This window comes from Balaenoptera physalus, assembly GCF_965194825.1.
Source record: "Balaenoptera physalus genome assembly, chromosome: 7".
Lineage (NCBI taxonomy): Eukaryota > Metazoa > Chordata > Mammalia > Artiodactyla > Balaenopteridae > Balaenoptera > Balaenoptera physalus.
In genome coordinates this window covers 19,820,092-19,840,256 of record NC_138886.1, presented here as the reverse complement: position 1 = coordinate 19,840,256, position 20,165 = coordinate 19,820,092, and the positions used below count along the sequence as shown (strand labels likewise).

Genomic DNA, 20,165 nt, shown 5'->3' with positions numbered 1-20,165 from the left:
TGAATTTAGCAGGAGAGGCACTGGCCCAATTCTCCATCAGCAACTTGCTGTGTGACCTTTCACTTGCCCTTGCCCTCTCTGGGTCGCACCCTTGGTATGATGAAGGATTTGGAAGAATGTGCACTGAGATCATTTTGAGTTTCAGTGTTCCAGGGGCTCTTTCTCAGTGAACTTTTGAGCATCATGACTATGGAATGGGCAGCAACAAGTGGCAGAAATAGCCCTGACCCAGAGTCCAAAGGCTGAGTTCTGGCTCGAGCACCCACTGTCAGCATGACTTTGATCGCATCACTGCCTCTCTGTGAGCCTTGGTTTTTTTCATCTGAAGAGTTGATGAAACTTTGGATAGGAAAGCACTTTATAAAATGCACCAGAAATATAAAACATGATCTTTATGAATTTGGAGGAGGAAGTGACTGGAAGCTGGTGGTGGCGGTGATGGTGATGGTGGCGATAGTAGTGATGATGGTGGTGATGGATGATGGTGGTGGTATTATTGTTGGTGATGGTGATGGCAGTGGCAGTGGTGTGACAGTGGCTATGGTGATGGGGATGGTGTTGGCGGTGGTGGTAGCAGTGTTTATGTCTGTATTTTGCTGTCACTGTCAGTCCTCATACACTGGAACTGGAAAGAGGTTCACTGGGGCCAGACTGAGTGTGTGTCAGGTGACAGAGGTGATGAGAGGCCCGTATTTGAGTCTCTTTGGCATCAGGGCTGCAGAACAAGAATCTCCCACTCTGTGGCCTGGAAACAGTGGAGGATTTAAAAATAGAATTTTATGAGCCATCAAAGCCTTTCCAGAAATACATCTGTATGGATGGGGGCCCAGCAAAGGTCTTCATTCTGGCTGCACAGCCTCACCCCACTGGGTGCTCCAGCCCTTACTCAGCGTTTCCCTCACCATCGGGGATACTCTCAGCTGGAGAGGAGCTGTCAGACAAGTGCCCAGCCGGCTGCCCGGTCCTGGGGGAGACATCTGTCTCCCTGGCCCTGTACTGAATTCTTTGTCACTGACTTGCTTCTCCTTCTGACAAGGGATCAGCCATTGCAATCACCTCATTCCGCTGGTAAATGCCACCAGCTCCTGTAATCATGATTCACAACTGCCCAAACAGGACCAGCCTAGGAAAAGGGGTGTCCCAGAAAGTAAGAATCCACATTTCATTCTACGTAGCTGGGTGACCCGTTGACAGGGCCTTCATCCCCCTGAGCCTGTTTCTTTAGCTCTAACATGGGATAAATAATCCCTTCCTCCCAGCGCTGTGGCCAGAATTGGATGAGATATGAAACGGAGTTCGGACATAGTGTCTGGCCCATCGTTGGGGCCATGATGATTATTTAGTATTTAATTACTGGAGGAGCAAAAGACCTTGAGATTGTCAAGTCCAATGCTGTCTGGTAGAAACAGAATAGAAGTTAATGTGTGTAATTTAAAATTTTCTAATAGTTATATTTTTAAAAAGTAAAAAGAAATAGGTAAAATTAATTTTAATGATATATTTAGCACAATCTATCCAAAATACTAACATATCAACATGTAATCAATATAAAAAATCATTAATAAGCTATTTTGCATCCTTTTTTTTTTTGTAAGTCTTTGAAATCCAGTGTGTAATTTACACTTAGAGCACATCTCAATTCAGATGCTAAATTTTCCTTGGAAATACTTGATCTGTATTTAGATTTCATAAAACATACAATTGAAAATGTAGATTCATATCCCAAGTTGTTCCAAAAATGTTAGAAGTTTTCCAATCATTGAATTACCAGTTTTAAAATTTAAAGTTAATTAAAATTTAATTGATTAAAAATCCAGTTCCTCAGTCACAATAGCCACATTTCAAGTGCCCAGTAGCCATGTGTGGCTGGGGGCCACCATATTGGACAGTGCAAGGCTAGTTCAAGACCTTCATATTAGAGGTGGGGAAACTGAGGCACAGAGAAAGGGAGGGATTTGTCCAGGGTCACGTGAAGACTCAAGCACCAGGATGCAGGGCACTCTGTGCTTGGTCCTTCCAAGGCCACTGTTCCTCCTACCCCTCCTCCATCACAGTTAGTCAGTACTTCCTCTTAGAGTGCAATGCCTATTCCAAGGTGAGAGTATCACCTCCCTCATCCTATAGCATGTGCCTCTGTTAATGCAGCCAAAGGGATTAAATCAAACCAGCTCTTTAGTGCTTACCAAGAACATAGATATTTTTCCCAGCTCCCTTTGAGGGTTGGGCTTTGAGGGGACTGTCCTCTGCAGGCAGTCTGGATGTCCCTTCAGGTCAGAAACACTGCCTGCCCTACCCACTACATCCCAACCCAGTGGGGCCTGGGGTTAGGACTCTCTTCTCTCGCTCTTGCTCTCTCATCTGTCTTGTACTCCCTCGTGCACACTCACACTCACTCAGCCCCAGTGAACTGAGTTTCCCTGACAACTGTGGAGACAGTTGGGCCCCCTGGGGCAGGGCAGGGGAGAGCAGTGCTTTGGGATGCCTTTGGGGGAGGGGGCAGAGTGGCCTCTCAGCGGGAGTGGCCTGGGTGCCCCAGTGGGAGAGTAGGGAAGGGTGGCTGAACTTCCTGTCACAAAGACCCACTTTGAGGAACCCCTCCAGCCTCAACCCCTGAGGGAGGGGACCCTGTCAGTGGGACATGGTCTCGGGGATTGTCAGAAGTGACACACAACATCTCAGAGATAAGGGCAGACCTAGGAAACCTCTCTCGCCTGCCTGTCGTCAGTGGGCACCCTGGACACAGAATCAGACAGATCTGCAATTGAATCAGGGCTCTGCCTTGGACCAGCAGGACCCTGGGCAAGTCAATTCACCTTTAGGAACCTAGGCTGTCACCATCTACGGGAGGGGCTCTGAATCGGGCCTGAGGCTCAGGGTGGCTAGGAGGGTGGGACAGTGCCTGGCACATGGAGAGGGCTCCGTGCAGAGAGCTGCTCCCATGGGGACAGCCTGGGCATCAGCAGTAACCATGACAACAGTGATTTATCAAGCACTTACTTATTACGGACCAGGCACCTTGCAAGCATGATACTGTATCACCAGGTTGAATCCTCAGTTCTGTGAGGCAAATACGACCACTGCCCCCACTTTGCAAAGACATAGACCACAGGAGGTGCGATCACGCTCAAGGTCACACGGGTATTGAGTGCAGAATCAATCTGAACCCAGGCGGTCTGCTTCCAGAGCTAGCGCTCCGATACTCTGTGGATCTGCCTCCGCATTCTCTCATTTCTCATCTTTCTCTCTCTTTCCCTCCTTTTCCTTTCAGGGTCCTGAAGGAAAACCAGGGAAGCAAGGCGAGAAGGGCCGCATGGGAGCCAAGGTAGGAGTCCCCCGCCTCCTGCTTGGATCCACCATGTCCCTGCCCTGCAGCCCCCGCCCTTCCCTCCCCTCTGCTGGGGCCTGCTGACAGCCTGTCTCTCCTCCACTGCAGGGTGCCAAGGGCTACCAAGGACAGCTGGGTGAGATGGGCGTCCCTGGAGACCCCGGACCCCCTGGCACCCCAGGCCCTAAAGGGTCCCGGGGCAGCCTGGGACCAACGGTGAGAACTCTCTGGGTGGGTGGGGTAGGGGTCAGGCATGGAGCAGAGGGGGCCAAGGGCAGAGAGGAAAACATCGCCCGCCTCAGCTCTCAGCTAAACGCCTGTGTCCACTGTCCCAGCCACTTCTTTGGAATCATGGATCCCTTTGGGAACCTACAGAAGCTATAGCCCCTCTCCCTGGAAAAGTACACACAACACAGTATTTCTGACGATTTGAAGGGGTCTGTGGGTCTTCTGAGGCCCTTTATAACCCCCTATTATCAAGTCCTGCTATTGGGGTGTAGAGAGGGGACCAGACCCTTGGGAGTATTTTTATTGAACAAGGCGTTTTCCCACTGGAAGGAGGTTCATGAGGGTCACGGTGAAGCTGCTGCAGATCCCTGGGTGACTCTGAGGGTGGCCCAGCCCGTTGCTGGCCTGCCCTGAAGGGAAGGGTCCCTGAGGGGTTTTACTGCTGCAGGGAGAGGAGGGCCCCAAGAGGAAGCGAGGGAGGGGGCAGGCAAGGGTGATGCGGTGTCTCTGAGCTGCCAGTGCGTGCCAGTTAACAGCCGTGCTGGTTTGTGGTGCTTGTAAGATTCCGTGGTATAAATGCTCCTCCGGTGACTGATTTCAAGCTGCCAACGCGATGTTATTGAATGCAGACTTGGGAGGGGATGGGTAAGAGAGCCCCATGATCTGGTAAAGTCAGCCCCCGAATCCGCGGGTTCACATCTGCAGAGGGTCCTGGAACCGATCCCCTGCAGATTCTGGATACCCAGGGATGTCTGTGTTTCCGCCACACAGATTCAACAAATGGAAGTAACCTCATGAGCATAGATAACAGTAAAGTATAGTAAAATAACTAGGAAGGGATGAGTTTTGAATATTTGTCATCTTTGTTTTTAATATAATTAATTGATTTATCTGTAAGTTCATGGAATTTAATTTTTCACCATGGTTTTGTTTCATAATTGGCTCACAAAATTGGGGAAAATTTAGCCATTGGCTCTCATGAACCACTGGAGCTGGAAGAAGGAAGGGCTGGGCGGGAGGAGGAATGCTCCGGAGAGGAGGGGACAGATGCCACTTGCTCTCCACCTGACTCTCCGGCCTGGGTTCTGGGCAGAGTGGATGCGCCAGGCTGCTGGGCTGAACTGGGCTGCAGCCTGCGGGAGAGAGTGCCCGCCTTCCTGCCGTGAGAGCGGCGCTCTGTACCAACGTGGGTCTTCTCCTCTCGTAGGGTGCTACAGGACGGATGGGGGCCCAAGGAGAACCGGGGCTGGCTGGTTACGATGTAAGGAAATGTCACCTCCCCCTCTGCGGAACTCTGCCCTGCAGGCCTGGACTCAGGCCACCTCGGCTGCTGCGCCCACCTCCTCCTAGCTGAGGGCTGGCCCTCGGGCCACTGCAGACAGATTCACGGTCTCCTTCGCCCCAGGGAACACCTGGGCCCACAGACCGGGGTGGGGTCGAGAACCACCTGTGGGCCAGGCAGGGGTGGGGTGGACAGAGGAAGACCTCCCCGCCAATCCCTGGCCTCGCTGAGTCCTTCCTTCCCATGGTGGGTGCCGTGCACACACCTCGTGTCTGAGCTTCACCGCTGCTCTCTGTGGAAGGGATGGGTCTTAGCCCATTCTCACATCCAAGTTGGCAACTCCCCCCCGCTTAGAGGCTGCTGAGCCAAACCCATGGTACACATCTGGGAGCCTAGGCCTCAGCGAGGCATGGGGCTTGCTCAGAAAAGGAAACTGAGGCTCGGGGAGGCTAAAGAATGTGTGTGCAAGGCCTGACAGCTTAAGTTTGAAGGTGAGATCCAGGGTGTGAAAGAGATACTGCAGGGAGGGGAGGAGAAGCAGAGGGCAAAGGAGAGGGAGACTGGAGAGTGGGTGCCGGGAGCCCAAGGAAGGAGTCTGCGTGTGCAGTTCTCAGCCCGGCCTGGGGAAGCCCTCTGAGGCAAGCATTTTGCCCCCTGCCTCTGCCCCATCCCAGAAGACACAGCTGGTCCTCCCGAGACCTGGTCCCAGGTCTGCTCCAAGATGGCATGAGCAGAGCCTTCAGCCACTCAAGCGGACACCCCTTAGAGGTGTGTCTGGGACCGACATGGCATGTCTGGGAGGCCAGGGCTCAGAGAGGCACAGGGCCTGCTCAGATTCACACGGCGAGTTGGGACAGAGCCGGGACCTGATCGCACAGCCCAGAGTGTTTCCATCTTTGAGTTCTTGTCCTTCGTCACCTGTCCCTCCCGACTCCTCCCTCCCCCATGCTCTCACCTCCTGCCGTCTTGTTTCCTGCAGGGACACAAAGGCATCATGGGACCCCTCGGACCTCCTGGACCAAAGGGCGAAAAGGTGGGTGTCCGGTCCTGGGCGGCAGCTGCTTTCTCACATCCGGGGCTGGCGGGAGCAAGCCCCCGGGCCACTGCGGCTGGGCTAGCATGGGTTCACGCCAGGCTCATCCCTGCTCACACCTTGGCCAGCTAGGAGGCCAGTGTCACCCCAGCCGTGGCCGCCAGGCAGGAGCCATTAGACCTACATTCAGCACAGGTATATTGGGTGTCGTCTCTGTGCCTGGCACCAGCACAAAAATGGACGCAGTTCCTGCCTTCCTGGAGCTTCTGTTTGAGCCAGGGGAAATGGACATCAGTCATGTAACAATGCCATTCCATCATCTGTGCGAACGTGGGCATTGAAGCCTCACTTGTGAACGAGATCACCCAGCGAGAGCCAGGAGAGGGCTTAGGATGGAGAGTGAGAAGCACCTGCATTTCGAGGCCAGGAACCGCCCAGGCAGAGGGAAGACGTGTCCAGGTCCCATGCCTTGGCTCCAGATTCGGTAGAGGACAAGAATTGGTAGAAGGAACCTTGCTGATCACCGTGCCCCGCCCTACTATGCAGGTGGGCATGCGGGGGCCCAGAGGTTTGAGGGTCACATTGCAAGGCAGCACCAAGCTGGCCCAGGACCCAAGTCTCTGATTCCTACATTAGTGGCTCTGAGTCCCTCCTTCCTTTCCTCCCCCTTCCCCTGATGGCTCAGCTGGAACGGGCTCCTAGCAGGCGCCCCACTGCTGTCTCTTTGCCCCCCTGCTCACCAACCCTCCTTTCTTTTGCCGAGTCAGCTCCCCACTAACTACATCTCGCTGCTGGGTGAATCACCCTGGCCTGGTTTCCTGTCCAGCTGGCCCCTTCCTCCTGCTTGGAGAACAGATCTGCAATCAGAGTGGGCCACAGGCTCTGACACATCCCACAGGAAGCTGCAGACAATGTCACTCAGAACCCCGAGTCCTTCCTCGGCCCTCACGGTCTGCCGGGGCTGGTGTAGGAGGGATTAACACGGAGCCTGAAGCAAGAGGGTGCCTGCACTCTGGGTCATCTGCACCCCCAGAAGCAGTTCTTGTGGCTGCTGAGAATTGGACCCTAACCCCAAATCTGCCCTGAGCCTGGGCCTTGGGCAGGGCCCCAGCGTTCCCCGAGCCTTGATTGCCTCATCTGTTAAGTGGATGGGTACCTCGGGAACACGAGGCTAAGCAGGACATCACATATATGTCAGCCAGATGCACTTTCTGACTTATAGGTATTATTATGAGTTCAGTCATTCATCTGCTAACCAACAGGTATTTATGGATTTATAATGATTTATTTAGTATGTTCTTGGCCCTGAGCTAGGGGCTGTGGAATGATGCCCTATAGAGCTGAAAAATAAAAATACTCACAGGACTGAATAGCCAACCAACCACAGCTGGATGGAGCTTGGCGGCAGGTGCGGGGTGTGAGGAGAGAGCAGGTTCCTGGGGGACACCCCCGAAGCAAAGCTCCCCAGCCAGGATTTCTCCATAATCCTCACCATGACCCTGGCACAGAAGTGTAAGGGTCCCACTTGACAGGTGGGGAAACTGAGTCTCCCCGACGTTCCAGGACTAGCTCAGGATCAGTGGGAGGTGTTGCAAGACCAGATTCAGACTCTGTCTGATGCCAGGCCTTGCTTTTCCAGCCAGAAACAGACACTTAGATGAGCCAATATATTGTTCAACTTGGAATTTCCCTGTGGGGCATGTGTCTGTCTACAAAGGTGGCAGCCAGAGGGACTGGGGAAATGGGATAAGACTCTGAAAACAAGGAGAAAGATGGGGAATGGGGGGACCCCACCAGCTTTCAGGTGCTAAAAAATGCATCCCCAAACTTCAGCCACAATGTGGGGGAGAGGGGGAGATGTGTAGAGCTGGCTTTTGGCCTAGACATCCCCTTGAGTCTTGTGTGGCCTTGACTAAGACCCTTCCTTCCCTGGGCCTCAGTTTCTCCATCTGTAAAATGGGACCAATGGTCACAGCAGCATAGAGGTGCTATATGGATTTCATGAAACCATGTATGAAACATACTTCATGAAGCGCCTGGCACATAGAAAACACTAGGTAAACACTGCCCCCTTCCCTGACACCCCCCAGTCCAGCTATCTCCCTCCACTGTGGGACGGAGCCCTGGCACAAAGAGCCATGGAGAGTGGTCAGGGAGGAGAGGGAATCCCCACTCCTTGGGCCACCCATCCCCCCTTCCCCGGGTATGACTGGTTCTAGGCCTCGGGCCGAGTCCCTCATGCCTTCGATCTCTGCCCACAGGAGCCACAGGGGCCCTGGGCCAAGGCGTACAGCCACCAGCCCTCCGGACTGATTCAGGCCTGGGACAGGCTCCAGCCCCCGGGACGGCCCCCCTCTCTCCTGCCTCTCAGGCCTCCCCTTCAATCCCTGCCAACAGCGAGGGGGCTCGGAGGTGCCCTGGCTTGAGCCCCCTGCCCAGAATGCACCCCCATGGGAGGTGACACTAATTGTCTGGGGCTGGAACATTCTGAGCCCTGAGGTTCTGCCACTTGCTGTTCTGCTTACACCTTCCTTGTAGCTGGCACATGGCATCCAGCCACCTGTCCTGTGGATAGCCCAGGGCCCGGCGCGGCCTGCCATGGCCCAAGGACCTCGGCTCTAAACTCTGCTCCTCCCCCAGTCTTTCTGACCACCTCCATGCCACACATCCTCCCTGCTGTTATTATTATCAACAACAGCAGTTTCTACTGAGCCTCTACTCTGTGTGCAGCAGCATGCCTTTGCTCACTGGGTCCTCGGAGCAGTGCTACGAGGCATGACTATCCCGCTTTGCAGATAGGAAACTGTCATATGAACAAGACCTGCATGTTAGCCGACTGCTGAGTGCCATCTGGGGCAGCCCAGGGCCTTCTCTGGGGCTCCCATCAAGGGTTGGACGTTCGTCCTGAAGCTGGTTCTCGGCCCACTTTCTCCCAGCAAGGGTCAGAGAAAGGGACTCTGTCATTGGGGGCTGAATGACTGAGGAGCTCACACCATCTCTTTGTGCCTCAGTGTCCTCATCTGTAAAATGGGGAGAATGATATCACTTACTTTGTAGTGTTGTTGGGAGGATTCAGTGAGTGCCTGTGTGCGGCCGTGGCAGTGCCCATGCCTGCTAGCTGTTGGAATTATTGTCACTGCCTGCTGAGCACCATGCAGGGACTTCTGCATCATTTCATGGAATTCCCCACCACTCCGCATGGGTATCGCCATTGTCCCCTTCACCCCTCCTCACTCCGATTCCGCAGCTGAGAAAAAGCTCTGAGATGGGAAGAGACCTGTTGAAGGTCTGGGCAGCTGGTCCCCTGCAAAGCTGGGTGTGACCAAGGTCTCTGCTCAGCTACCCCGTCTGACAGCATGAGGGCATCTGCCTGGCAGTGTCCAGCAGCGGGGAGGGTAAAGAGCGCTGTTCTGTGTTCCACATTCCTGGTTCCATGCCCAGGTCTGCCTTTGACCCCACATCTTCCCCTTCCCTCTCTGGCCTCAGTCTTTCTGTCTGTAACCCTAGGTCGGCTGGACTTCATCTCTGATGAAGGCCCTTTTGGCCTCAGTGCAGAGTGTCTGGAACTCCCCAGATTCACCAGGAGCAGGAGGTTTGTCCTAAAGCTAGTTTTGTGTCCACAGGGGGAGCAGGGTGAGGATGGCAAGGCCGAGGGGCACCCCGGGCCACCTGGAGATCGGGTAAGACCCCCACCCCCGCTGTCCATCCCGTGGACCAATGCCAGGGTGGAGCCCCAACCTGGGAGGGGGCGGGGAAACTGAGCAGGGGTGAGGCTGCTGCGAGCTTCACGAGGTTGTGGCCTGGGAGGCCCAGGTGTGGCAGGCATCCCCTGCATCCGGTGGCCCATTTTTTATTGTTGTCCTTGTCGTTTAGGGCCCTGTGGGTGATCGAGGAGACCGCGGGGAACCAGGGGACCCTGGATACCCCGTAAGTATCGGAGCTCCTACCTGCTGGCAGCATCGGGAGTGTTATAAGAGGGCATTCCTTGGCCTGTATTTCCTGCAACCTGGAATTAGAACAGCCTTCGCCAGGAAACAGGCCTGTCCTTCCACCATTAGTGCCCAGGCTTTAAGCAACCCTCCCCCTCCCCGCAAGGGCTCAGGGCTTAGTTCACGCTGAAAGGGGAAGGGTCCGAGATCTTTCGAGATCTTTCCCGAGGGAGGGAGAGGATGGGCGGGGCAGGGAGACCCCACCCCTCCAAGAACCTCAGCGTCCCCATCTGTGGCCGAGAGCCGCTCTCCCAACAGACGCAGTGTGGACAGGCCACTGAATGAGCACCAGGCCCCCCCCCAAGCTCCCCCCACCTGCCAGCCCCCTAGGCTCTTCTCCGCCCCACCTTCATCCTCCCTGGCAGGGTCATCCTTTCACCCATTTTGCAGATGAGGATGCTGAGACTCAGGGGGACAATGACACACGGCTAGGAAGAACGAGGGCTTTCTGGGGTCCTCCAGGCTGGAAGTTGTCCTGCCCGCCCCCCCCCCCCAAGATGAGCCCCCTCACCTGTCTCTCCTTGACTTCCAGGGACAGGAGGGCGTACAAGGCCTCCGTGGAAATCCAGGCCAGCAGGGCCAACCCGTGAGTGGTGCTTCCCTTCCCATCCCCCTCCTGCCCTGAGGGGGGTGGTGGAGGAGCAGTGGGGGAATTAAAGAACTGGGCCTTTTAAAGCTTAAGGGGACCCTCCCTGCAGGAGGGCCTGGGGCAGCCCGTTCTGGTTTCTCCTGCCCTGACCCTGGGGGCACCCCCAGAGCCTGCACCCCCAAACCCCTCCCCACACCTCCCCCCTCCAGGCGGAGACTGGCCACCCTCCCCAGGAGAGAATCCTGGGGCTGCCTTGCGTCATCTCACCTTGGTTTGCAGGGGCATCCGGGACCCCGGGGACGGCCGGGCCCCAAAGGATCGAAAGGGGACGAGGTAAGAGGCCCTGACGTCCACAGGGAAGGGAAAGAGACTGGCCCAGGCACACAGCACACGGGAGGGAGGGCTGGGGGTGCTGTGAGAAAGAGAGGGAACCACAGGGAAGGGCCCTGCAGGGTGTGGCCTGGCCAAGATCCCTTCAAACAGCCTGAGGGAGGGGGGAGGACCAGCCCCATTTATAGGGCCTCCCGGAGGGAGACCACCTGTCAGGTCAGCCAGCGGTATTTGAACCCAGGGCAGTCAAGATCGAAAGCTGGCCTCTCTTTCCACCATGCCACACTGTAGAAAGAGAAAGCTGGGAGAAGTGAAGTGAGGGGGTGTGGAGGAAGACACGGGGGTGGTGATGCTCGTGGAAGAATTCAGAGGCGGTGGAGAGGAGTTTCCTGCCTTGCACCCAGGGCTCCTGCATCTGCCTCCACTGAGATTGGGCCAAGGCTGCCTTAATGCCCTCAACTTCCCCCCAGGGGTGCACCCCTCCACCCGCAGAGCCACCCCCACCCCTCAGGGATAGCCACACCCATGGGGATTAAATAGACCAGCCAGCCGTAGGCTTCGCTCCCACCAAGAAGTTGCCAGGGCCCGGAGCCTCTGCAGCAGGGTTGCCAGTGAGGGCCCAGGACCCAGGGTTAGTGACAACGCTGGCAGGCCCCAAGGCCAGCCTTGACCTTGGGCTTCTGAGTCAGGATGCTTGGGCCCATTTGCAGATTCAGATGCCAAGGCCCAAGAAGTGGAGGGGCAGGGCCCAGCCACAGAAGGGTCCCCTTCCAGAGCTCCTAGTGTTCTGCACCTCCTCAAGGAAGCCCTCATTATGTGCCCCTTGATTTTTCAGGGACCAAAGGGAAAGCAAGGCAAGGCTGGGGGACCAGGACGGAGGGGGATCCAGGTGAGTGACGCACAGCTTCTCTCCCACCCACCTCCCTGCCCTCCCCAGAAGCCCTCACCAGCTTCTTATTTACCCCCAGGGCCTGCAGGGGCTGCCGGGGCCTCGGGGCGTGGTAGGGAGACAGGGCCCCGAGGGTGTCGCTGGACCAGATGGGCTTCCTGGCCGGGACGGTCAAGCAGGACAGCAGGTGAGCAGGACTTGGGGTTAAGAGACGGTGTCCCCATTTGAGATGACGTGTGTGCGTGGGGGGGTGCCGTAGGCCATGGGCCAGGAGGAGCGGGTTTGGAAACTTGGATGGGCAGAACCAGCACATCCAGAAGTTTCCTGCATGGGCAATGGCCTCATCCCTTGGGACCTGGGACCTGGGACTGTGGCCCATCTCACTGTCTCTCCTCCATGCCAGCACCCAGAGGGTCATACCCTGTCCAGCGAATAGAGCTTCTGGTTTTTAAGACCCTTCCCTTCCCCACCCATTTGTCCCGCTGGTCCAGCCATCCTCACACACAGGCAGTATGACCTCCATCCCTCAGTTTGACCTCCAGCTTCACCCAGGGTTCACCCAGGTTTTTGTTTTGTTTCGTTTTGTTTTGTTTTTTCTTTGGCTACGTTGGGTCTTCATTGTTGCACGCAGGCTTTCTCTAGTTGTGGCGAGCGGGGGCTACTCTTTGTTGCGGTGCGCGGGCTTCTCGTTGCGGTGTCTTCTCTTGTTGTGGAGCACGGGCTCAGTAGTTGTGGCTCGCGGGCTCTAGAGCGCAGGCTCAGTAGTTGTGGCGCATGGGCTTAGTTGCTCCGCGGCATGTGGGATCTTCCCGGACCAGGGCTCGAACCCGTGTCCCCTGCACTGGCAGGCGGATTCTTAACCACTGCGCCACCCGGAAAGCCCTTCACCCAGGTTTTGAGTCATCCTGCCTCCTTGGCTGCCTATTTCCTGAAACATGAAAAATCCTCCTCTGCCCTCTTTCTTCACAGGGGGAGCAGGGAGACGATGGGGACCCTGGCCCCGTGGGCCCTGCTGGGAAGAGAGGAAATCCAGGTGTGGCTGGCTTGCCTGGAGCACAGGGGCCCCCAGGATTCAAGGTCAGACACTTGTTAATCCCCTTACCCGCCCTCCACCCTTTCTGCCTTGGTACTAACTATAATGACACTGACTGCAGTGCTGATGTGAGCGCCCATGTCCCAGGGCCTGTGTGAAAATGGAGTCCTCTTTCTCAGGGGTCCCTCCCCAAGCTTAAACTTGACTTAAAGGATAGTTTATCCAGGGAGCTGTAATACTGCCCCCTACCAGGCCCTTGACACTGTCAGCTATTTGTTGAGTTGTCCATGGGCGCCCTCTTGTGGGCCTTTGTGGAACAGTGCATGTTGCTGGCTCTGAGACCCTCCAAGGTATCTTTTTAGAAAGTTTCCTTGAGTGGTGGCGGAGGCAGCCCTGAGTCAGTCTGAGCCCAGGGCTAGACACTGAAGGGAAGATTGAGAGGAATGAATCAGACGGGGCTCTCGCCCTCCCTGAGCTTGAGGCTTAGTTGGAGAGAGGTTGGAACCCTCCATAAAGACAGCTGGCAGAGGGAGAGATGGCCTTGGCCCGTGGAGGATTTAAATGAGCAAGAAGGGACAGCGTGAATGGAGGTGTGGAGGTGGGGACTGCATGGCCTGTTGGGAAGAAACAATGAAGAGGAGAGGCGTGTGGGGGAGTGGACGGAAAGTGGGCCTTGAATGCCAGAGTAAGAAAAGAGACTTTCCCCTTAAGGAGGCTGAAGTTTTGAGCACCCTTCCGCCACCCCCAAGTCTATGCCTGTTGCCCCAGCACCCGGAGATGTTAACTGACCCTGTGGAATGGCTGTTCTGTCTCTCCAACTGCGCCTCCCCTCTCCTCGAGCCATTTTCTCCCTTTGACTGGTCATCTTGGTGTATTTCTTTAAGGGTGAAAGTGGGTTACCCGGGCAGCTGGGTCCCCCTGGCAAACGAGGGACAGAAGGCGGAACGGGGCTTCCTGGGAACCATGGGGAGCCTGGATCCAAAGGCCAGCTGGTGAGTGAGCCCCAGGGAACACACGTGTTCACACACACAGACCCAGAAGCCACCTTCCTGCTCTGTGACGAGGGCAGACCAGTACCCTCTGTGGGCACAGATACCATTCTGCCTCCCCTGCGGGCGGGGTTGGGGGTGGAAAAAAGCTGAGAAATGAGATATGAGCGGTCCCTTCAGAATGAGGAGAGGTGATCCCACCCAGAACTCTGAATAGTCTTAAACAGCCTTGTATCCATTAGAGAAATTGCATCTATAGTTTAAAAACTTCCCACAAAGCCTCAGATGACTTCACTGGTAAGTTCTAGTAATTGTTTGTGGAAGAAAAAAATACCAATTCTGCATAAACTCTTCCAGAAAATTGAAGAGGAGAAATATTTCCCAACACATTCTATGAGGTTAGCATTACCTTGATGTCAATGCCAGATAAGGACATTACAAGAAAAGGAAACTACAAACCAATATACCTCATAACTATAGATACAAAAATTGTCAATACAATTTTAGAAAAATGGATCTAAGAATACATTAAAAGGATTGTACATCAAGATCAAGTGAGGTTTATCCCAGGAATGCAAGGATGGTATAACATTTGAAGGTAAATCAATGTAATTCACCGTATTAACAAACGAAAACAGAAAACCCAATTAATCATCTCAGTAGGTGCAAGAAAAGTAATTGATAAAATCCAACTCCATTTCTGATAAAAATTCTCAACAAACTTGGTAGAGCAAGGAACTTTCTCAACTTGATAAAGGGCATCCATGAAAAATCTATATTTAACATCATACTTAATAGTGAATGACTGGGACTTCCCTGGTGGTGCAGTGGATAAGACTCCATGCTCCCAACACAGGGGGCCCAGGTTTGATCCCTGGTCAGGGAACTAGATCCCACATGCATGCTGCAGCTAAGAGTTCACATGCTACAACTAAGGAGCCAGCGTGCCTCAACTAAGGAGCCAGCAAGCCGCAACTAAGGAGCCTGCCTGCCACAACTAAGACCCGACCCAACCGAAAAAAAAAAAAAGGGAATGACTGAATTCTTTCTCCCAAAGAGCAGAAACAAGTCAAAGATATCTGTTCTCACTACTTCTATTCAACATTGTATTGGCAGTTCTAGCCAATGCAGTAAGGCAAGAAAAATAAATAAAAGACATTCATATCAAAAAGGAAGAGGTGAAACTTTTCATCTGTAGACAAAATGGTTGTCTATGTAGAAAACCCAATAGAATCTACAATAAAGCTACTAGAATTAGGGAGTTTTAGCAAGATAGCAGGACACCAGCTCAATATACTCAAATGACTTGTATATGCTAACAAGAAGCAATCAGAATTTGAAATCTAAAGAGCAATACTATTTACAATAGCATAAAAATATGAAATACTTAGAGATACACATGACAATAGGTGTATAAGACATGTACACTGAAAAAACTATAAAGCATTGTTGAGATAAATTGAGGAAGATCTAAATAAATGGAGATATTTACTGTGTTTATTGGTCAAGAGACTCAATATTGTTAAGATGTCAATTTTCCTCAAGTTGGTCTATAGATTCAACACAATCCCAATCAAAATCCCATCAAGCTTTTCTTGTGGAAAATAATAAGCTGATTCTAAAATTCATTTGGAAATGCAAAAGACCTAGAATAACCAAAACAACTTGGAAAAAGAAGAACAAAGTTGAAGGACTAACAGTAGTTGATTTCAAGACTTACAAAGCTACAGGAATCAAGAGGGTATGGTATTGCCATAAATATACTAATAGATCAAAGGAACAGAAAAAAGAATCCAGAAATGTATTCATCCACATACAGACAACTGATCTTTGACATAGGCGCAAAAGTAATTCAGTGGATACAGAATAGTGTTTTACAGCAATGGCTCCAGAACAATTGGATACTTCATACTGTGTACAAAAATTAACTCAACATGGATCATACACCTAAACGTAAAACCAAAAGTGCTAAAACTTCTACAAGAAAGTGTAAAAGAAAATCTTTGAGACCTTGGGTTATAAAAAGATTTCTTAGAAATGACACCAAAAGCATGATGCATAAAAGAAAATCTGATAAATTGGACATCATTGAAATTTAAAACTTTTGCTTCTCAAAAGGACACTGTTAAGAGAATGAAAAGATAAGCCACATACTAGGAGAAAGTGCAAAGCATATGTCTCGTAAAGGATTTATAGCCAGAATATATAAAGAACTCTCAAAACTCAATAGTAAGAAAATAAGCAGCCCAATTTTTAAAATTAGACAAAAGGTTTGAGTAGACACTTCAAAGAAGCTATACAGATGGCAAATAAGCACATGAAAACATCAATATCATTAGTCATTAGGCAAATGCTCATTATAACCACAATGAGATGCTACTGCACACCTTTGAATTTGAATGGAGAATATTTTTAAAGACTGATCATACTGATCCTTGGCAAGGATGTGGAGCAATGGGAACTCTCATACTCTGCTAATAGGAATGTAAAATTGTACGACCACTTTGGAAAACAGTTGAGCAGTTTCTTTAAAAGTTAAGCAACATGGGCTTCCCTGGTGGTGCAGTGGTTGAGAATCCTCCTGCCAATGCAGGGGACACGGGTTCGATCCCTGGTCCGGAAAGATCCCACATGCCATGGAGCAACTAAGCCCGTGAGCCACAACTACTGAGCCCGCGCTCCACAACTACTGAAGCCGCGCGCCTAGAGCCTGTGCTCCACAATGAGAGAAGCCACCGCAGTGAGAAGCCCGTGCACCGCAACGAAGAGTAGCCCCCGCTCACTGCAACTGGAGAAAGCCCGCACACAGCAACAAAGACCCAACACAGCCAAAAATAAATTAAAAAAAAAAAAAAGTTAAGCAACAACGAACCGTATAACTCAGGCCTCTGGAATTGTACACCTTATCTGAATCTAGCACACTCCACAACATCTGTGTGACTCTGAGCAAGTTCCTGCCCTCTCTGAGTCTTTATTTCCTGGTCTGTGAATCGGCACATTGTGTCTCCCCAGGCTGATGTGGGAACACACAGGCATGGTGGTGCATGCAAAGTGCCTGGCACATAGCAGGCCCTCAGTTTTTAGGGGTTACTTTGAGGGGCCCATTCCTCAATAGAGCCTTTGGGATGGGTTGGGAAGTCTACAGGTCCTTCCACTGTCTTCCTTGAAGACCTGGGACAGGACATCCTGAGTGTTCTAGAGCATCCCCTGTGGAAGCCCTGAGCTGGCCTCCACTTTCCCATTTGACAGAGGGCACAGGCTCCTGCCCCGCTGGAGTCCAGGCTGACCTGGTGTCTGGTTTGTGAGCCATTCACACTCACCTGATCGCTTCGAGGTGGAGTGGCTGATATCCCTGCAAGAAGGCAGGCCCAGGGGTCCTGCATGACTGGCCAGGCACCCTTGTCTTGGCCCGCTCGCCCCATCTCATCCTATTCTCCCCACAGGGTGACTCTGGTGAGATGGGATTCCCAGGAATGGCTGGCCTCTTCGGACCCAAGGTACAGATCCCCATTCTACACTGTTCCTCTTGGGGTCCCATCCATCCACCTGCTTGTTCATTTATTCATTTATTCACTCAACAAATATTTCTTGAGCATTTGCAACGTGGGCTGGAACACAGCCAGGATCTAGCATGAACACCTGTGTCTCCCAGCACTCACATTCCAGCAGACCTGGGTTCTAAACCCAGCTCCACAATTCACCTGCTCTGTGCCTCAAGCAAGTTACTCGGTCTCTCCAAGCTTCAGTTTTCTCATCTATAAAATGGGTATAATAACAGCAAAGGGTTGTTACAATTAAGACCAGAGACCTACACCATTTAGCACCAAGCCAGCACTCTGGCACCTGCTGAATAATTGTGCACATTTGTTACTCTTCCTGGAGCCTCTCAGGTAAGGCGTCTCTTGACAGGGAGGGCAAAGGTTGGCCAGACCTCGGGTGGCAGAGCGCTGGAGCCCTCACCCAGTGGCCGCCCAGACACAGCAGCCCTTCCTCTGCCTTCCACAGGGCCCCCCAGGAGACATTGGCTTCAAAGGCATCCAGGGCCCTCGGGGGCCTCCTGGCTTGATGGTGAGTCCTCTCCGTGTCTGTCCCAGCAGGGACAGTTGTCCGAGGCCCAAGGCTGGCCAGCCATCAGCCGGGTGGCCGCCACTCCTGCTGCTTCAGCACTGAGCCCCTCTGCCCACAGTCTTCCCTCCTGTTTCCATACCTTTGCTCATGCTGTTCCTGCCAGCTGGGCTGCCATCCTTTCCCCTTTCACTGCTCCCCCCGTCCGCTGGTGACGCCCCCCCAAGGCACATAGGACGGGCACAGGAGACGCATAGCCTGGCCCTCCTTGAGGCGGTCTCCCTTCCATCCCCTTGGGACACTCAGGCTGCCCTCTACCCTCCTGTCCCTGTGACTGTATTCCCCAGGCCCTGGGACAAGGACACACAAGCCTTTCTCTCTCCTTTAGGGGAAGGAAGGCATCATTGGGCCCCTAGGAATCCTGGGACCTTCAGGACGCCAGGTATGTGCAGGGGGCTGGCCAGGAAGACCGCTGGGGCAAGACTGTCTCTGTGACCCAGGGCCAGTCTGAGCCTCAGTTTCCCCATCCGGGAAGTGGGGCTTCCCCTCTGAGCCCCCTCTCACTGGGCCATGGTTTATTGCAGGGTCCGAAGGGCGACAAAGGCAGGCGAGGGGACTTGGTGAGTGGATGGGCTGGGGACAGTATGGCAGGGGCTACGGCAGGGTTGGGCTGGGGCAGGGGGCGGGCATGGCTCAGCCTGGTCCTCTGACTCTTTCTCCCTGCTTCTGCCCCTCCTCTAGGGATTGCAAGGTCCGAGGGTGAGTGGACTGGGGTATGAGGGCTTGGGGGGGGACAGGGGAGTGGGAGGGACGGGCCCTCTGGGTTCCCCTGCCCATGACCAGGCATGTCCCTGGGCACGTTTTTCCCTGTGGGCCTCAATCTGTACCTGGGCCACCATCGTGCCTGGGTCTCAGGTCGGCTGGAGGAGGCCTGGGCTGGGTGGGGGGATGAGAGGCCTTTGACCAGGGCCTCATTATTCTCCTCTTCCTCCAGGGTCCTCCCGGTCCCAGAGGGCAGCCCGGCCCACCGGTAGGTAGCTGTGTGCTCGGTACCCCTTGAACTGCAGGGCAGCAGGTGGGGTTCCTTTGAATGAGATCCAAGGCTGTGCTGGCAGCCTTCACAGGACTGGCCCTGACTTCACAGGCCAGGCCAGGCCTCCGGGACGGTGTGGCACAGCCGTGGTAGGGCCAGGCAGAGGCCAGCGTGGTGGGTCCTCTCCCGCCCCGACAGCCCCTCCCGCCTCCCGACAGCCCCGGGACCGGAGCTCCGCGTCAGATACAGACCCAGCCTCTTCTTTTGCAGGGTCCTCCAGGGAGCCCTATTCACTTCGTAAGTCGGAGAACATTCTCTGTTGCCTGCGCGGGGTAAGGCCTAGGGGGTGGTGTCGGGGGCGGGTGGCGGCAGTGGACCCCTCTCTGGCCAAGGTGGCCCTAAACTGCCCACGTCCTTTTGCCGCTCCGTACTGGATCCTGGACCCTGAAGCAGCAGAAAGAGCCCTGGGCCGAGAGGCGGGATACCCAGCTTTTAGTCAAAATGCACCCCTGTCTATGAACCCAGGAAGACCTCCTACCGCTGGCTCCAGGGTCCTGTCGGTACACTGTACAGATCCGCTGACAACTCTTTAAGGTTCTGGTACCGATTCCAACCTGTGTGTGTTGGGAAGGGGGGTCCCCGCACCAACAAGCAACGCTGGGGACACCAGCTGGGTGTCCTACAATTCCGCGTTAGCGTCAGATTGCACAGGTTGAGGGCTCAGTCCTGCAAGATTGCTGCTGGCTCCCCCATCCCCCAATCCCCATGTCCCTCACCACCCCCCTCGCCGCCCCCCTTCAGATTTGCCAGTGGCAAATCCAGGTGTCACCTGTGCTTCTGACCAACTGGCTGTAATCCAGAGGTTCCCACCATGCCCTCCTCGGGCTCCATTAATTTGCTAGAGCGGCTCACAGAACTCATGGAAACATTTTACTTATTAGATTATTGGTTTATTATAAAAGGCTGTCACTGAGGAACCCCCAGATGGAAGATGTGCATAGGGCAAGGCATGGGGAAGGGGCTTCCCTGTTCTCCCCGAATCTCCGTGTGTTCACCAACCCGAAGCCCTCTGCACCCAGTCCTTTTGGGATTTTATGCAGGCTTCATTACACAGACATGATTGATTAAACCATTGGCCACTGGTGATTGACTCAGCCTCCAGCCCCTCTCCCCTCCTTGGAGACAGTAGACCGTAAGTGAAAATTCCAACCCTCTGATCACACGGTTGGTTCCACCAACCACCAGCCCCCATCCTTAGGCTACTTATGAGCAGTCCAAAAGCCACCTCATTAACACAGCAAAAGATACCCTATTCCAGGAGATTCCAGGGGTTTTAGGAGCTCTGTGCCAGGAACGGGATTGAAGACCAAATATATATTT

General features: G+C 53.7%; 1 protein-coding gene across 4 annotated transcripts in view; it reads left to right on the top strand.

Moving 5' to 3' along the window:
• Positions 1-20,165, top strand: part of COL27A1 (collagen type XXVII alpha 1 chain) — a 185,453-nt gene that overhangs the window by 152,254 nt on the left and 13,034 nt on the right. For all 4 annotated transcript variants that reach the window (XM_082470253.1, XM_082470254.1, XM_082470256.1 and 1 more), the window contains 19 exons: positions 3,269-3,322; positions 3,434-3,541; positions 4,761-4,814; positions 5,815-5,868; positions 9,492-9,548; positions 9,742-9,795; positions 10,390-10,443; positions 10,726-10,779; positions 11,612-11,665; positions 11,745-11,852; positions 12,635-12,742; positions 13,583-13,690; positions 17,131-17,184; positions 17,693-17,755; positions 18,141-18,194; positions 18,337-18,372; positions 18,494-18,511; positions 18,747-18,782; positions 19,056-19,082. In XM_082470253.1, the coding sequence (XP_082326379.1) occupies positions 3,269-3,322; positions 3,434-3,541; positions 4,761-4,814; positions 5,815-5,868; positions 9,492-9,548; positions 9,742-9,795; positions 10,390-10,443; positions 10,726-10,779; positions 11,612-11,665; positions 11,745-11,852; positions 12,635-12,742; positions 13,583-13,690; positions 17,131-17,184; positions 17,693-17,755; positions 18,141-18,194; positions 18,337-18,372; positions 18,494-18,511; positions 18,747-18,782; positions 19,056-19,082 (1,155 nt within the window). The remainder of the gene's footprint in view (positions 1-3,268; positions 3,323-3,433; positions 3,542-4,760; positions 4,815-5,814; positions 5,869-9,491; positions 9,549-9,741; positions 9,796-10,389; positions 10,444-10,725; positions 10,780-11,611; positions 11,666-11,744; positions 11,853-12,634; positions 12,743-13,582; positions 13,691-17,130; positions 17,185-17,692; positions 17,756-18,140; positions 18,195-18,336; positions 18,373-18,493; positions 18,512-18,746; positions 18,783-19,055; positions 19,083-20,165) is intronic.